This window comes from Rhynchophorus ferrugineus, unplaced genomic scaffold (assembly GCF_030347505.1).
Source record: "Rhynchophorus ferrugineus isolate W39M unplaced genomic scaffold, kcgeb_rfMv2 rfM3, whole genome shotgun sequence".
NCBI lineage: Eukaryota > Metazoa > Arthropoda > Insecta > Coleoptera > Curculionidae > Rhynchophorus > Rhynchophorus ferrugineus.
The window spans coordinates 70,526,039-70,545,859 of NW_027472582.1; the positions used below are offsets into that span (position 1 = coordinate 70,526,039).

Consider the following 19,821-nt stretch of genomic DNA (forward strand, 5'->3'; position numbering starts at 1 on the left):
TCGTGTATAAATATTTGTACAAATTCATGAATGAACATTAAAATCCCACTAGACAGTGTAGAAATAATATATCGACGTTAGTCACAGTTAGTTCAACAACACTACTTACTTTCCGGCATAATTCGAATCGGATTGCGATTATCACAGACGAATATCGGATCCCGTCAACGACATATACCGTGCGATACGCGACGCATGTCGTTCCCTGACGATCAACGAAGGGACAGAAGAGGTTCTAGATGGGATTCGTCGACGATAAAGCGGCAAAAACTCACTAAAAACTCGAAATGCCCGCACCTACTGGCCGTAGAAGGCCGATATTGGCGTCGCGATCGGTTATTTCGGGCGTCGGGACGTTCTCCCGCCGCCTCGCGGTTTATTCTCGATTTGGTTCGTCGTGAAACCCGAGATTGAACCTTATTCGGCACTAGATGAACGTTTCCGAGTTATTATTAACCCGTACGGGCGTTCTTAGGTTGCCGCTTCTTGATTTTAAATAGCAGTGGTGGCGTTTGCCGAATATTTTTAGTAGTCGGCTGCTTTATTCGTGATATTCTCCTCAATGTTGACCGTCTAGGAAATACGGATGGGCGTCTTATACCATACAAGGCTTTTGATATCATAGACCAACATTTTTAGGTCAAACAAATACCATTTAATTCGAAAAACTAGAATACAATATAAGTATTATAGAAATCCAATAAATTAACACCAATAAATAATTTGTTTTTATCCTAATTTGCTAGGGTTTTAAAATTACAAAGTACTTATCTACGGTAGATGCTTTGGGCTTAGCATCTTTGTCACTGTCTTTAATGTTCATTCAGTTTTACTAAACAATTCACTGAACTGTATCAAATAGTTTAACTTCTTTTAGTCTTGTGACTAAGCCATCATTATCTAGAAGCTGTACAGATGGAGCCGTCCTTCATTTATTTGGTAGCGTTATCAACACTATCTACCTTCGGGTCCTTATGCAGATTCCCTTAACGAATATACCATGGAATAACAACCATACCTCGTGGTACCTTGTCTTGGGATCTTTGTAAAATTAATAGCTTAATATATAATGCCAGCGTTATCAACCAGTACAGTTTTTTGTACTTCAGCCTGATGTTCTTAACTGATTGATTTTTTCTTAACATGTGACTTCTTCCTGAGTTTAACGTCAAGAGTCATACCAATATATCTGGCTGTATTTGCATACGGGACGACTTGTTGATTCAAATAAATTGGTATGTGGTTGATTCCTTAATTGGTGAAATGAATATACTGGTTGTAACTTTCCGTGTGATTTTGCCAAATATAGATTTACAATTAAAATTATACCACTAACATATTATATATAACTCAAATTATCTCATGAACTAAAACTGACTCTCCTTTTTAAAATAGTGTTTAATTAAATCGAATACCCATTAAGTTTTAATATCCAACAAAGTTTTAATAACTTTAAATTAGTACACCACTATTATAAAAACTGTCGTGAGTAAGATTATTTTCAAATATGTGACAACTCCAGAATATGTATGATTTTTATTTACATTTATGTTATAGTCATAAACATGGAATACTAAATTAATTTAAACCTTTTTGTATATTAATTAAAACAATAACGAATGCAACAAGAATTATATTGAAGTAATATATTTATAACCATTAAATAAACCACTGAGTTCTCCAAAATTAAGTCTGTACAGTAAATACTAAAATAATTGATATATATTTTATTTTATATCTTAACTTATTTTTCATAGTTACAGTAATTTCTATAGTTAGCCACGATATTTAAATAAATACATCGTAATAAACAATTCCATGTTTTAAAAACCATATGTGGCCAAACCTTATAGTGCTGCAAAATCGTATCTGTACTTCTATAACAGCAGTTTGTATTAAATAATTAGTTTGAAGGAAACAATTTCAATTTATAACCATGTCCAATGATGATATGTTAGTTGAAATACGAAATGTCAATGTAAATAACTATTAAAATAATTAAACTAACTGTCATATTTAATGATATTCACTATTTTTGTTGCTTGATATGAAGAAATGTGCTGTCGCAGCCTATTAAACACTTTTAGAAACTTATGATGGTGCTGCTCCATTATATCCTACTTGATGGTTTTGGTTTAATCGATATAAAAGTGGTGATTTTAGTGTTAATAACAAAGATTGACCTAAAGAGATGAAAACCCACCCCAAAATCTCAAAGAATTTGCAAATAGCTTAACAGTCGGTGAATCAAGTGTTTCCAGACGTTTACATGCGTTGGGTAAGGTTCAAAAATAAGGAAAATGGTTACAACATGAATTAACTGAAAATTACATTTCGAAAAAAGTTCATGGCTTATTTGCCTGACCAGGACAATGAGACCAATTATGAAAATCCAAAGCACCAAAAATTATTAAAGTTAGTTAAAGTAATAGTGTATTACTAGCTGCTAAAATCGCATGAAACTGTTACTGTAAATATTTACCGATATCAATTGAAGAAAATGAGGAACGTATTGCTACAAAAAAGACCAACAATAACATTATCAACATGACTGGTGCAAATAAGCACTACTATTCACGAGAGCTTATATATGTATTCTCATTTAACTTGTCGAAATCACCATCAACACCCGAATTGTCATTGATTGGCACACAATTATATTAATGACAATATATTCCATCGTTATTTACTATTACTATTCCCTACGTTTTTTTTTGCAACATGGCAAAATGGCTTCGTGTCGAAAGAATGAATGATGAATATGTTGGTTTGGCATCGATTTCTTCTTCAGCACTTATTCAGAACTTCGTATATATACTATGACTTTTTTTGAAGATTGAAGATGATTTTTTTGTAATAGAAACAAGCCCCATATTTTGGATATTAAATTAAGGCTTATTTATTACTCCATTATATGTCTACTAGAACTTTGAAAGCAAAAAAAACACAGGTCAAGAACAATATGTATGAAAAAATTACAATATTACTCTTATACCAACACCTGTAACAGAACAATTAAATTAATTGTATATGACTGAGGTAAAGATAGAAAAATAGTAAAATATATTAGATAATATTATACCATCTTGTATCATATCAAAGATATTGTAATACATTTATAAATAATCAAATAAAATTGAAACTAATTAACATGACCCTGCATTTATGTTTACACTTACTAGGAGGTAAAACTAAAATATTTCCAGTCCGAAATGAATGATTCATAACACCTTTAAATAGAAAAGAGGACCCATTTAAAAAGTACAGGAACGACTAGTATTTACAATATGTGGCAATTCACTTTTGTTTTAAATATCGCTTATTTTTGGTTTTCACTTAGGGAATGGCGCAAAAATTCCTCTCTCTCTCTCTCTCTCTCAGGCTCAGTATGTACCGCAGTAAAAATAAAGTTAGCTAATATTAGCGCCGTGAGCATCAGGCCATCCAAAATTCTGTTGAAAAACATTAGATAACCAACCCTCTTTATGTGTTTCTCGGTTTATTTTTGTCGATTCCGCAAATTGTTTTATGAGGAATTTATAATTTTAAAATGCATAAAAATATGTTTATATATATATATATATATATATATATATATATATATATAAACTACATGAAATAACAATTAAATTAATTAAATTTGCATATAGAAAATCTTAATCGCAAATTTTAATACGAGTATAACATAAATATACAAAACATACTATACGAGGGTCATTCAGTAAGTTTTGATACATCCAAGAAATGATGCTCGTAATTGTCGAAATTCTATGCATGATAACTTGAGCAATGCAAAAATTATACACAGGGGGCAGACAAAGTAATATGAATACTATGTAATATAGTACATCCTGTTGCATCATTATTCATGGAAATGATATCATACTCAAAACATGGTAAAACATTATCGGTGAAAAATAATAATGGACAAAACTCAAAGTTTCCGCACACAGCCCCAGGAAAATCAACCATCCAGGATTGGTATGCTAAGTTCAGGCGTGGTGAAATGAGCACCGAAGACGGTGAACGCAGTGGAAGCCCAAAAGAGGTTGTTACCGACGAAAACATTTTAAAACATCCACAAAATGATTTTGAATGACCGTAGATTGAAATTTAATGATATCAACTGAACGTGTACGTCATATTATTTACGAATATTTGGGTAAGAGAAAGTTTTGTGCAAAGTGGGTGCCGCGAGAGCTCACTTTTGACCAAAAACAACGATGATTCGGAGCAGTGTTTGAAGAAGATCAAGCGTAATAAACCCGAGTTTTTGCATCGATATGTGACAATAGACGAAACATGGCTTCATCATTTCACTCCGAAGTCCAGTCGACAATCATCCGAGTAGACTGCACATGATGAACCCGCTCGAAAGCGTGGTAAAACGCAACAGTTGACCGGCAAGGTTATGGCGTCTGTATTTTGGGATGTGTATGGAATAATTTTCATTGGCTACCTTAGAAAAGGAAGGACCATCAACAGCGACTATTACATAGCGTTATTGAAATTAAACGGCCGCATTTGAAGAAAAAGAAAGTGCTGCTTCACCAAGACAATGCATCGTGTCACAAGTCACTATTATCAGTGTATCACCCTTGAAGATAATTACGTTGAATAAAAAAAACTAATTTTGCAAAAAAATGTGTTTTACTTTGGTAGACCTGAGCCTTTTCAATTGACCTGTGATGACATTTTTGGAAACAACTTAGTTAAGTACATAAAAGCCGATCTTATTGTATTTATAATGACGATATTCATCGAGATCTGAGTTCAAATCATCAAATAACGTTCAGAATAGTTCTAATATGCTCAGGTTACTCTTTTCACATTGTTATCAATCAAGTTACTTAAATTATAAATAAAATAACATCATCCGGAACACAACTATTTAAAAAAATATTATTTTATGGGAAAGTTTAACCTTGTCGTCATTAACTTTAACAGGCGACAAATGCTCGACGAAAAGTCTTTTTGATATAGACGGCACGAACAATATCACACCCACAAAACTTAATGATTATTAAAAACGGACAAGCGTATAAAAATTCTGTTCCTTCGTAGGTTTTAGAATGGCGATAAAAAGTTGCAAAACACCAATCTGTCTCAGCCCGAGGACATCTATTAAACTGTGAACGCTAATACCGTATTAAATAGGAATATTAATATATCCCTTAAAAGGACATTTAAAATATTTCATCGAACGACCTCAAAGTGGTTTCTCTTAATATAGGTGTGACATAAAAATAGCTAATTTCGAACGGACATTATTCATATGGACATCTGTTTATTATTTGTTTAAATAAGCTTGTAGGTTTATATACGATGATAATTGTAGTTCTTTTAGGAATTTATCCAAGATCGGAGGTGAAGGAGTACTCACCAGGTATGTCGGTAATTAATTTCCGTTTTACTTTTCGCTAAATACGCTATTTTCGATGAATAGTTAAAATGTATTTATTCAAAAATTGATCATTGGATTCATCGAGCCATTATTTAACTTCTTCGAAATTGGCAATGTATTTCTGTACGATGTTCCAATGGAGTCAAGTCTGGTGAGCAGGGTGAATGCGATAAAACCTCCCTTCCAAGTGATTTCAACACTTTTTGGACTTATTGTACGAGTTGGCGCATTGGCATGCTGCAAAATAACCTTATTACGTCATTTAGGTCATTTCCCGTTAGGAAATAGTGAAGAAGATGAACATGAAGGCATGATTTAAACACATTTACATTTTTTATAAGGGGGGTTGTATTACTAGGAGCGGTGATATTGCTATTTGACTCTATGCCTTCAATTCTAGATGTTCCTATACGAACAAACAAAATCTTACGTTGTACCATAGTATATATTTCAGGTTTTTTGGTAAAACATTAAAAAAAGAAATTGATCGTAATTTTTATTTGTATCCAATTATGAGTAGGAAGTTAAAATCGATGAGTTAAGACCGATTTTATGAAGTTAAGGCAATATCTCATACCCCAGACTTCAACATAGTTTTTTGATTATAACGTTAGTAGGTTTTTAAAAGCTATCTGTTTATTTTATTCCGCGATATTACCATGTCGATAATTGTTAGTCAGATGTTATAAAAAAGTACATTTAAAGCCTATTAATTGAATAGTATACAGTAGTAAAAAGTAAATAGGATTTTGAAAAGGGAAAGACTCAAAGTTTGTATTCAGTATAAGAAAACAAAAGGACATAACTCTAATAGGTACTATCGTATTGATAGCGCTAAAGATATATAAAAAAGCGAAACGACGCAAGACAACAATTTGAATATATATAATATATATATATATATATATATATATATATATATATATATATATATATATAATATATTCATATATATTATTATTTTTATATTTTATAGATATGTTTATTTTTAAGGATATATTTAGTTTTATATTCTTATTGAATTTTATTTAATATTTTTTTCCCTGAAATAAAATTGTTTTTTATTTAAATTTCATTGGTCAAAAAAGAAACGAATCAAATGCCTGCCCAGAGAAATGGTTTGCTTACAAATGCTTGTAATGGAAATAATGTAAACAATGTTGTAATGTAAACTAACTAAGTAAGTTTCTGGAATAGGCCACTATAACCCCATCTTGATATTGGACATAGCGAAAATGTTCACCGGAGATCTCTTTTGAGTTTTCTTTATTACTCTATGGTGATAACCATGATTTTTCTCACTTGGCATTTTCTAAATAATTCCATGTTTCGTTATCTGTTACTATTCAATGAAAAAATGAGTTTCTTTCATATGTTCGAAGCAGAATTTCACTAAAGAATTTTAGATATTTTAATTACCTGTCATTCAATTCACATGGTATCCATCTTCCCAGACTTTGGATCCTTCCATTGTTTTCATGCAACGGCACCTCAAATAATTTCAGTTCCAAATGAACTTATCAGTTCCTTTCGCTATTATATAGAATTTAATATTTTTTTCTGTGATATGAACTGAATATTTATCAGAGACCCCTTGTATATTTTATGGCATGGAAAATGTGACCTTAATCTTAACACTTTATAATATTAATAAAAATTTAAATTAGTTCTCCTTTTAATTTTAGTATTCTTGTGTCTGTCAACGTACTTATATACTTACAGCTTTCACAACTCTATAGATACCATATAATATAAAGCCCTGTTACAGAAAATTGAATTCTAAGAAGGTTTTCTTGTTAATGCAATATTTATTGCGCGATTATTCAGCTAATTAGTTGATAATTAAAATATATTTTCATATGAGATTTAATTGAATTTGATTGTGTACACTTTTTATACGGTCCAAATAATTCGTCGAGTTTCTAAATACGATGAATGAATTGGAATGTTTTATTAGCAACATTCTCTTTCCGATAGTTAAAATGTTTAATGGTATTGGACTGTTTTATGGTTACTATCAAAGAACTGATGTAATTCAAGGAAATTTAATTGTTGCATATATAAATTATCTTGTTGTTTTTCTTTTATTAGAAAGGTCTTCTCTCTAAATGCAACCTTTTGGTATAAGATAATACAAATAATTTACACAAACAAAAGATGCGATCATGTGGATTTGCAACCAAAAATCTTTGATAACAATTTTTAAAAAAAATTAACAAAAAAATTGAACCGACTTCAAAATATAAAAAAGGAACTCACTGAAATGTAAAAAATAATCAAACTTAGACTTTTAACATAAGAAAAAAGGTTTTAAAATAAAATGTTTGCGTAATAGTCGTTGTAATAACTAAATAAAAATCAGTTTGAAGTCGGTACTGTGTCCAAATGGTTATGTTAAATTAGATATGTTTTGTCCCTTTTTAATTTTATATTTATGACATACAATTATATTATTATTTTTGTATTGATTGAGCCCTCAGAGAATAAAAAAAGAATTTTGAAACTCGGACTATAATCGACGGAGAAATCGGCGAACATACATTTTAAAAAAATATACAGCCGAACATAGAACCTCCTCCTTTTTCGAAGTTGGTTAAAAATTCATGAGTATCTATATGGACATCTTATAATAGAAAATATCTATCCATCCTCCGCATTCGCCAGACGTTGTTACTTCCGACCACGACTTGTTCCAGTCAATGATTTATAGTCTAATATATTGTAACAATTTAAAAAATAAAGACATTAAATTTTTTAATATGATTTGTACATTATGTAGTACTGTCCTCTATACTGCTGAAATTGATTCGCATCTATTTTACCAGCATCAATAGTGGTAATCAACCAACAAATATAAAGTAAAGAAAAAATTGTAGGGAAAGAATAAGGAGCCAGCGATTTAATTTTTAAAAATGGTATTGCCGTTTCATGGAGTCTCCACATGTAACTATCTCTCAATAAACTGATTTTAGGGCATATTTTAAAACACAATATCTAGCTCAGATGAGAGATCAAGAGATTAAGTTAAAGCCATTTACATATATGAATATATTGGCCAAAACACTGCAAATTGGTAATTTTTTTAAATGCAGTTCTGTGAAAATATTTGCCCTCATTACAAATATTCAGTGTGCATATCAGCATTCAGCTTGTTACAAATATATATTTTCGTTTTCATTGAAGATAACAAAATAGCAATTCTGCGTTTAGATGTTCTGCATATCATTATAAACTAAGCAATTAATACATTATGAAATTAGATATCATTCGTATTATTATAGTAGTACAAGTAAAAAGTTCTTAGAGATTTTTCTGCCTATTTTGATATATATCTTGTAACATAAATTGGGTTACATTCTATATTAAATCAATCAAATATTCAATAAATTTAATCAGTATTATTTAACTACAAATAATCTTAGTTAAATTATTGTCGGCTTGGTTGGCTCAGTGGTAAAGGCGAGTCCTACTGTTGCGATAGTCGCGGGTTCGAATCCTGTTGGGACATGGTCGTAAACTTATATTTGTGATTGTCCTAGGCAAGAGCTCATAATCCGACAAGGAAAATGATCACAGTCACGCCAGTAACTAGGCTGGGTAAGACCGGATGTCTTCTGGGATGATTTCTAAATTATTCATTCTCCAGTCGGCAGGCTTAATGCCGAGGACCATGGTCGAGATAAATCTTCGTTGGTAAAAAGGAAACAGTAAAATATTTTTAAAAAATAAATAAATTATTATCATAACAACATATCAGTTTATAAAAAAATAAAACGAATATAAAAGATTGGCAAACATGCACTATTGATTATAACAACAATAACAACTATACAGTAATAATAATGTTGTTTTCTTGCTTCAATATTATGACAACAGTTTAGTGGGCGTTAGTTTTTATAATAGATATCAGCCAGCTGTTAAATAGCTCGCATCATTCAATAAATCACACTTTAAGAGGACAAATTATAACATTGTTTTTATCAAGTAAATATTTTAATTTGCCGAAATATGTTTTATGTGCCTAAACATTTCATATTTTCTCATTTGATGTCAGTTAATGGAGTTAACTGTTATAAATAAATCTATTGACTAGATATAACTAAAAATGTACTGTATAGATTTTGAAACAAATATCTTCATTTAACAGAAACAATTTATATATACGATATGAGTTCGATGCCAATAGATTTTTGAATGGGATATTATTAGATAGGGTTTCCTTTGATCTTAATCTAATCATTTATCATAATTTAGCTAAAGATTTTATTGTATATGTTTTAGTCATAAAAGATTTTCCTCTTGTACTTTGTCGAGGGCACAACAAATGCATATATTTTTCGCTACGATGGATATTTTGCTTGACTATCGACTTTAAACAATAAAACCATTCCCGATGATCACTACTCGGATGTACAGGTACTATTTTTTATATTCTCCGTAGTCGTACCTTTTACTATATTTAAGAAATAAAATGGTTTTTGTAATAACTATAAATTATTAGATGATTAATGTTAACTTAGAAGCTTAGCAAACAGTGGGAACAGAAATCAAATAAATTAACTTAATATCTACCTTAAGAAATAACAGTTTGGCAATACCCTCTTAAAGAAACGACCACTGGGATGTACATGGTTATCCTATCTGGATAGTTTCTACCCAAAATGTCCACGGTATACCCTGTATGGAATGGTTTCCCCAGTATTTCTGCTTCCAAATTCAAACACTCGACGAATAAGAAACTGCAATCCACTGCAAGAAACACGTCGAACTTTCATGGTAAAAAAATGCTGAAAATCTACATAATACAGGTGTTTCAAAGCATGGATATTTCTTACTTGTAGTAGTTTATGGTTAGGAGTTTTTTAACACCTTCAATCTATCTTTTGCTTCCTTACAGTTTCGGCTGTAATACTTATTCAACCGGTCTCCTTATTTTATATTATCGAAAGAAAAGGCGTCTTGTTGAACGACGATATAAAATGACACTGAGGGTTTTTATCTATTACAAACCAAACCAAACCGTATCTATTTTGAGTTATTGGTGAACTCTAAAGGTTATATATCTGAAGTAAGAATAGAGAAGAAAATGTATGATAACGTTAGGCTAATACTTGAAAGATATTGAGAGATTATTGCTTCACATTAAACAAACACTTTAACTGTTAAGCTGAATTCGTATTTGTAAGAAAATAAGAAAACAATAAGAAAAGAAACTATTTTTATGTTAGATGTTGAACGGTGTTTAAAATATCATTCCTAACAGTCTGGTAATTATACTGTCGTATTTAAACTGCGTGTAAATGAAATACCGACAAACACCTACGTATTCCACGCTATTAAACATATTTGTTAAATAAACAGCCCATAGAAACTTTAGATTTCTCTTTGCATGTCATTACTCGAAAATTAATAACCACATAGTCAACGCTTCGGGCGTATATTGTATGTACTATTATCGCTGTATTATTGAAAATTGCCAACGACAAAACGGAATTTGCTATAAGACAGGTCGACGAGATAATAATAACAGCGTTCTTCGTAGTTTAACAGCAATTCTTGTAATGAAATATTAATTTTACAGTTTCAGGTTCTTGGTATTCAAGTATTACAATCAAAACAACGTATCCGCGTATTCTTCTAATTAATTTACAAAATATTGAGTTGAATTAATACATTTGTTAATACCAGTATTTCCTCAACATTATCATGGTTATAAAAGATTACCATCTTTTATACTCTTGTTTTCCTGTACTCTTTTAGTTCTAAATTCAACGACTTTATTATTATTTCTATTAGTGTTATATTATTCACTGAAAAGTCTATTCACTCTATTAATTATATCTTGCTCTTTCTTCTTTACTCCGTTGTTTACTAGTCTTTACCGACTAACCTACAATATATCATTACAATAACTAAAATCTAGATATATATCTGGAAGTTGAAGCAAAAACTTGGCATAATGCCGAGTTTCCGGACACTGCCCCATGAAAATCAACTATCAAGGATTGGTATGCTAAGTTTAGACCTGGTGAAATGAGTACCGAAGACGATGAACGCAATGGAAGCCCAAAAGAGGTTGTTACCGATAAAAGAAAATTTAAAAAATCCACAAAATGATTTTGAATGACCGTAAATTGAAACTGAGTGAAATAGCAGACACTCTAAAGATATCAATTGAACGTGTTCATCATATCATTGACGAATATTAGGTTATGAGAAAGCTCTGTGCAAAGTGGGTGCCGCGCTAGCTCACTTTTGACCAAAATCAACGACGAATTGATGATTCGGAGCAGTGTTTGAAGATGATCAAGCGTAACGAACTCGAGTTTTTGCATCGGTATGTGCCAGTGGATTAAACATGGCTCCATCATTTCACTCTGAAGTTCAATCGACAGTCATCGAGTGGACTGCATACGATAAACCCGCTCCAAAGCGTGGGAAAAAACACAACGGTCGGCTGACAAGGTTATGACGTCTGTATTTTGGGATGCGTATGGAATAATTTTCATTGATTACCTTGAAAAAGAAAGGATCATCAACAGCGACTATTATATAGCATTATTGGACCGATGGAGGGATCAGGAAATCGCCGAAAAACGGCCGCATTTGAAGAAAACGAAAGTGCTGGTTCACCAAGACAATGCACCGTGTCACAAGTCAGTGAAAACGATGGCAAAAATCAATGACTTGGGCTTCGAATTACTTCCTCATCCAGCGTATTCCCCATATCTGGCCTCAGCGACTATTTCTTGTTCTCAGATTTCAAAAGAATGCTCGCTGGGAAGAAATTTTCGATAAGTATTTTTATGCACATATTTACTTCTGAGTTCGAGTCCAATTATTTATATTGTCACTTGCCTGTTGTAATTTTTGCGCCAGTTCAGCAGCTGTAACCGTCGTGATATTTTCAATTTGTGATATATCACATGTGTAGGGTAGGAAAAGAATTGGTTCCAATACACTTCTTTGTGGTACACCTCCTTTAACTTCATTTATTGTAGAAAAGACCTCCTTTTGTTTTAATTGTATTTGCAGAATAAAAATAGAGTTGAAAAATGTTGGTCTAATCATCCCTCTTCTAACGACATGCTAAAGAAATGTTATTATTTGATATAAATGGATTAATTCAACATTTATTGAGCCGACTTGATGGCACAGTGGCAAAGGCAACAGGACCGTCCTCCTACTATTGCGATAGCCGCGGGTTCAAATCCTGCTGGGGCATGTTCGTAAATTTATGTTTGTGATCGTTTAATATTTGTGATTGTCCCAGGCAAAATCCAACAAGGTAAATGATCCCAGTCACGCCAGTAACCAGGCTGGGTAAGACCGGATTTCTCCTGAGTAGGTCCAGTCCAGATAAACCCATAATTGGTAAAAGGATACTTTAAAATATGTAAAAAAAATATTTATTGAATAACAATTGGAAGAATAATCCGACAAAGGCTCATATATTCTTTTAATTATGTTTATAATTTAATATTTTTAATATTTATTATTTTTAATTTTAATATTTCACCACTTAACAAAAAGTTGAACGGAAATAGTTGTATGATTTAGATTAATATGTATTTATTCTGTAATAGTTAAAGATGAAAATTTGCATATTCGTAACTTTATTTAGTGAATTTAACAAGGTATAGATATTTATTTTAAGAGCATTTTAGAACTATTTGTGATTGCTGTTTTCAAAACACGAGTTTGGTTCTAATTATTAAATCTCAAATATGTCATTAAATATATAAAGAATAATCTCAATAGTATGACACTAATCTTTTACAATTGACGATGGTTTTGTCCGGATATTGGGACTGTTAAACTGACATATAACGTCAGAAAATATGAGCATCGTTTCTGATATGTGAAAAATCTCTCTATGGATGGAAATATGCCATATAGCACTCTGCACTAAGTAACTGAAACTAGTAACTTGAAACTAACTCTGAACTGAACTAGTAACTTATAGAAGCAGTATATCGAAGTTTATGTCGAAATTCAATTTGTCATAAATAAAGCAAAACAATTAAATCATTAATCATTATTTTTCGTAACATAATCCTGACTTTACATCCGCTGGATTTTTTAATTTTTGTCAGAAAGAAAAAAAGTTTAGGCAACTTTTTTAACATCTCAAATGACATGATTACACATGTATCATTACTTTTATGAAAATATTCCAAAAAAACCCGTCATCCTCGTGAATACTATACATTGTTTTTAAATTCTCACTGTAATTGTTGCATAAATAAGAATTGAAAACTGTATAATGTTCTTAACTAATACTAAAACATATATCATTAACAATTAATTAAAAATTCAACTATTTAACAATTTTTGTGACTTGAGTCATCTATTTACATAAATGAATAGATAAACGGATTGGTTTTACGTCTTTTTTTTAACAACATTTCAGGGAAAGACCACAATAGTATTTTGGTAACGATTTACATTCTTCTTAAGGCATAAGAATTGGTAACGTCGATGACTAATATCCATAAATTTTAAAACCAGAACTAAAACATCCTGTTTCATCGAAAACAATATCGTTCTACGTGAAATATATGAATCACTGATGGTTAGAATACTTCTAAGAGATAAATTTATATTATCATATAATAAGTAATGTTTCTCTAGAAAAATTTATGGGAAAATATTAAAACTAGACTATTATTAAAATTATATGACGATATTAAATCATATTTTTAAATATTTGGAATTGCAGATATAAAATTAACTAGATTAACTAAAAATAAATTCCAATAATTTGGTAAATTTTTTATTGCTAGTTTTTCTAACATAATAAAAAACAACATAATGTAAAAATATTCATAACTATTTTAGAGTGCTATTTAAATTGATTGCTAAATTCTAGACCCTTCTGTTTTTGCAAATGTATTAGATATAAGTACAAATACATTTAAAATTTCTTTAAAAAGGAAATAAGGATTAAAATATTGAATAAACCACTTACATCTTCAACTGTATTTTTTTTTTCAATTTATTAATCGATGCTAGTTACTGATTGTATAATTATTTACATGTACTGAAAGTTGTTATTTATCATTGTGGTTTTGTTTTCATTATTTAATTACAATAGGAAAAACCAAAGAACTGTGTCTATTCGTAGATAAATTTATGTAAAATAACTTATATCTTTCCTATATGTGTGTGAACATGGGTTAGACCACTTATTACATTATGTTAGTTTATGAAGAGGCTAAAGCAATTTATTGTTAAATTCAATAACTAGAATGGAATAGGTTAATATCCAAAATTACAACTGCCACTACCAAAATATTCTATATATAACAATCTGGTATTTTGTTACAGAGATTTAATTGATTAAACATAGGCCTATATTGTAATACAATAAAAATTATTATCTGTTAATTACTTATATTTCCAAAATCATTAATTATTTAGCAAATTTAGTCGTTTGAGCTATCTATTTACATAGTTGAATACTATCTCTAGTGCATAGATACCAGATAACACTATCATTCTGAATGCAAATTAAAGTATAAATATGTGGCACCCAAAAAAAACCATTATGAAATTAATGATTGACTAAAAAGAACTGATTTTGTTGGTGATAAATCAAAATAAATTGTTTAAATATGAAACCCTTATTCGTCAAGAAAATGTGATTCTTCCACCCTAGTGTCGCGAAAAGGGTAAAAACTTTTACCAGGATATAAGACACGTAGAAGAGTGCTACCAAGAAAGATGGGATGCTAAAAGGTTAGCAGATACTGCTGGTTTGCAATGACAAAAAATTTTACTGTTCACAAGAGGAAACAAGAGGAAAAAATACGGTTTATTCCTTCCATTGACCATTTAAACGTGAACTATTTTGATGCATTGTCTATTTGTAAATATATGTTACTATTTTTTAATAAAATTAATAATATAAATATACCAAAATGATTTAAAATGTTCATACCGTCTTTATTTATTTATAGTAATTTAATTTGTCATAAATTTAAAATGGTAGGTATTAGAAAAAATCCGTTTAAGTTTATTATTTAGCAATGTAACTCAGGATAACTTTGTACAAGATAATATCAATTTCTCTTTATGTTACATCATACATTCGATATGCTTATTATAGTATTAAATTTCAAAGTTATTAGTTACTATTATTGTGTTATACTTGCACACAAGCAAGGGAATGCGGAATAAATACATTAGTATATATTTCCAAAATTAAAATTAAATTAGAAAACTTAAGAGCAAAATTTTTGCTTCTGATTTCTTGCACGTTGCCCACTGGTATTGCTTCCACCTTGTTGAATAGTTCTGTCACTTACATAACTATAAGTAGTGTTGGAAATTATCGACTGAAATCGACTATCGACTGTTTAGTAATTGACCACTTTTTACTATCGACTGTTTCAATCGCTATTTTCGGTCCGACTGATTTTGTTACTATTTACTATCGTCTGTTTACTGTTTCAATCGTGTACTTTTAGTTACTATTTTTGGTTCTACTAGTTTCATTCAACTGATTTTTAACGTTCTGGCTATGTCGCCCTAGCCGCGATCTTGACAAAAAAGTAACCAATTTATGTTTACATAGATTCAAATGTAATATATATAGTTTGATTTTTTTAGTAGTTTGCTTGTAAATAACAATATATTATATGTTAATATAGCAGCGTTTTGGAACGATATTTTTCAAGATTGTTAATGTAATAGGGTAAAAATTGTAAATTGTAAATGACAAATAGTAAAATACTTTTGACTGTTTTTATGGCAACAGTAGGTAATAATTGCATTACTCTCTCGATATTTGTTAAAAAATATTTCCTTTCAATAATAAATAAAGCATTAATTTTATTTAAAAAATCTCTAGTAGTTATGGTATATTATTTGAAAATAGCAGTTAACATATTAAAATACGACAAAACTGGAACATTTGGAAAATATAAGCATATATAAAATTAACTGCTCCAAGCAATTATCTCCGTCCTTTCCTCTCTCACAATTTATACAGGAAAGGGTTCGTACATCTTCGTCTGACATCACGAATTGAGCTAAACGGACGAAAGGTACATTTAACTGAAAATAGTAATTACTATTCTCAATGGATAGTTTTTTTACTATTTTTTCGACTGTTTTGTGACTATCGACTGGTTCGAATGTTTTCAGTCGATAGTTACCAACGCTAACTATAAGCATTGTCAATTAATTGAAGAGCATTGTTTTGGCAGCACTGGATTACTACGTTGAATACCCATAAACCCAAATAGGCTTCTTAATTCTTCATAAAAAGTCAAAATTTTGATCAAGTCAAGTTGGGAGTACTTTCCAACTAACCAATATAGTTCCTTTATTTTGAGACTGATGTGGTCTGCTATTTGTCTGACTAATATAATGTACTGGTTAACCGCTTCGCCAGAAAATCCATATTAAAAAAATACATTTATGAGGTGTCTTCATAAAAATCAAAGAAACTGTGTATGCAATTACATAAAATAACATAAACAATTAACGAAAGTTTTCTAAACAGATGCTGGACAAATAGTAAATCCTAAATACCTTTTATATATTTACTGATTGCTAAATTTATAATTGTATTGAACAAAAAACCTCTCAGCTTGTATTACCCCAACAATATATGAAAACATTTTGTTTCTCTTAGTTTTAAATTAGTTTAAATCACGAAATATTTATTTAAAATTATTAACATCTTATTGTTATGGCGAAATTAGAGTTCGTATTTATTTATAACAAATTTTATTAAAATAGTATCTATTTACTTATAAATATATAATAAGGTATAATCCTTCTTGTGATTAGATTAACTGGTCGGGTAGTAAACTATTGCGATCGAAAAATAGTAGGACTTTCTATGGAACGTGACTCATTAATGACAAAATTTCTCACAGTTTTCGAAAGAGTTGTTCAACTGGATTTCTTTCATTTTCTTTAAAAAGACTCTGTTATACAATGGAATAGAGTAGCCAGAAATCCGATGCAGCTCAATTAGGTGATGTTATTCAGTTGCAATGATATCCGTTTAATTTTTTATCAAAATATCAGGAATAGCCAATACGGTGTAGTTACAGCAGTGTATAAACATTGTGGTGCATATTCAATAAAACTAAGTGTTTTATCGATATTTACATTAGTTTTAGTTTTAGTTAGTGTTTACATCGCTTTCTTCTACTTCTAACTTTTCTTCTTATAATTAAGTATTCCTTTTTACTATATAAGTATAATTCTGTTCGCAACCGTTTATAAGATATATATTGATATTTGAATATTTGAACTTTTTATATGGAAATAATTTTTGTATCTGAAGTTAACTCAGTAAATATATAGAGCCATAGTATGTACAAAAAATAAGAATAAAATACTACTCTCTTAATATTGTCAAATAATTTTAGTTACATACAAGAATAATTAATTGGAATTATTTCTTTGAACTTCAATATGTTTCATTTAATTTGCTTCATATATTTAATAAATATATTGGATTAAGGAATTTATTAATATATATTCATGGAATTGTATTTCTTGGAATTTACAATTGCAATAGAAATTATCATTAGGAACAAGAGCATTAAAAGAAACAGACACTTTTAAGTAGATTATGTTTACTAACATTGATATATTATAATTTCAATAAATGAATGAGATCATTTTACATTAATTTGTTAGAAAACATCGTTTTTTAACCAGACAATTTGTTGTCATCTAGCTGAGCTGTTATTTTGATGTCTAATTTGTATAAATATACTTGGAATATTTTATAAATAAATATTGCAGTCGTTTACATACCTTGGTGTTTTTAAAATGTAATCCATCGTAAACATGATATCAAGTCATTTTGAATACTAAAATATGCACAATCATCACAAAATTACACGCTTTTCCACCGTAAACACCATCAAACTTAACGTCATGATCACTATTCTTAATTAAAACGTGAAATTTCGTCCGATTATCGCGAAAGTGTCGGTTTACAAATCACCAAATACCATTCCGACAAACCAAATTTCGTCTTTACATTCGCGATACGGATTCATTAAGGGGCCGTTTTAAGAGAAACATCTTTTTCCGAAAAGAGACAGTAAAAAACAAGAGCGCGGCCCCGCATGTATGCTTCAATTTACTGTATTAATCACGTAAATAGATTGAGAATGTGTAGGATTTCATTCAGGGCGGGCTATAGAAGACCGCCAGTCAATTGACCCAAACACCGGGCGTATTATTTTCTTCCAAATATATTTTTTAATTGATTTGTTTCTTATTGTTAATTGGCTAATTACTCCAATATTAGACAACGGACTCTAGTGGAAGAACTGCACGGAGATCACAACTTGACTATGTTGGGTACTCCATGTAATATGTATACCCGAGCGTGATAGCAATCGTTAGTCTGCCGACTCTGTGCGTTCGGGTATAATCGTAATTGAACTTCGGGCATAATCGTGTACTCATGCCCGATTTTTTTACAATATGGTCGCCATTTACGATGCAAAATCCAAGAGAATATACATAAAAAATCATCGTGGTCCGGAGATTCGGCTACTTTCGGAACTATCTGTATATTCGTCGGCACAATCTACTCACCGCAAGCCGAAATGATAAAGATTAAACGTTGGGCCTTTATTTGTTTAAATATTAAAGCATTCGATATGGGGCTTTTTATAAAGTTGTATTTTGACGTTTGATTTAAATCCAATGGCGATCGTTCAGCGATTATTTCCGATGGCAAATTCCGATTTTACCCGAACGCACATGGTCTACAGTTTAACAAATACTGAGCGTGATTAAATTCACGTAAATGTTCTGAAGCGTTTAGTATTTTACTTAAAATGAAACAGTAAAATTTAGTAAAATGAAACAATGCCAGGGAGTAACAGGAATAGCACTGCTAGTAAGGAAGATGATGATTTTATTGTTTTATTGAACAGGGATAGTGATCTAAGAAGCACATCAAAAATGGAGTTAGAATTAGTTAGCTTCATAGATAATTTAGATGATTTTTCAGATATCTTTATTGTCATAAATTATCTGCATTTTTATGTTCATCGTCTATTCGTCATTATCTTATTATTTTTTGTGGTGGAAGTTGATTTTCATTTTCAAAAACTGGCGTTTATTTAATATGTGTAATATGTGGGGTGAGGTTTTACTTTTGAGCGTCTAAATTTTGCATCATTTACAATTAATAGTAGTCTACTATGGATTGACAAGACGGTTTATTATTCTAAAAGTATTCCAGGTATTCCAAATTCACAATTCACCCATCAAAAACAATCTTAACAGTTTTAAGACAATAAAATATTTTACATTTTCAACTTATCTACATTTCTATTTGATTCCTACTTTGATTCATATATTTCTGATGTGCCTATTTGAAATGTTATAGATTTGAACAGAACAAAGTGAGTTCACAAAGCCGG

General features: G+C 30.4%; 1 protein-coding gene across 4 annotated transcripts in view; it reads right to left on the bottom strand.

Moving 5' to 3' along the window:
• Positions 1–18,528, bottom strand: part of LOC143193899 (uncharacterized) — a 31,818-nt gene extending 13,290 nt beyond the window's left edge. The window contains exon 1 of one of the 4 annotated variants that reach the window (XM_076400335.1): positions 18,191–18,528. Coding sequence is in view for 2 of the 4 variants with exons in the window: in XM_076400333.1 (XP_076256448.1) it covers positions 110–119 (10 nt within the window). In the remaining 2 variants the exon portion in view is untranslated. Of the gene's footprint in view, positions 1–109; positions 317–18,190 lie in introns of those variants that run through there. The other 3 variants (XM_076400336.1, XM_076400333.1, XM_076400334.1) reach the window with 3 other exon arrangements.
• Positions 18,529–19,821: the final 1,293 nt, after the last annotated feature.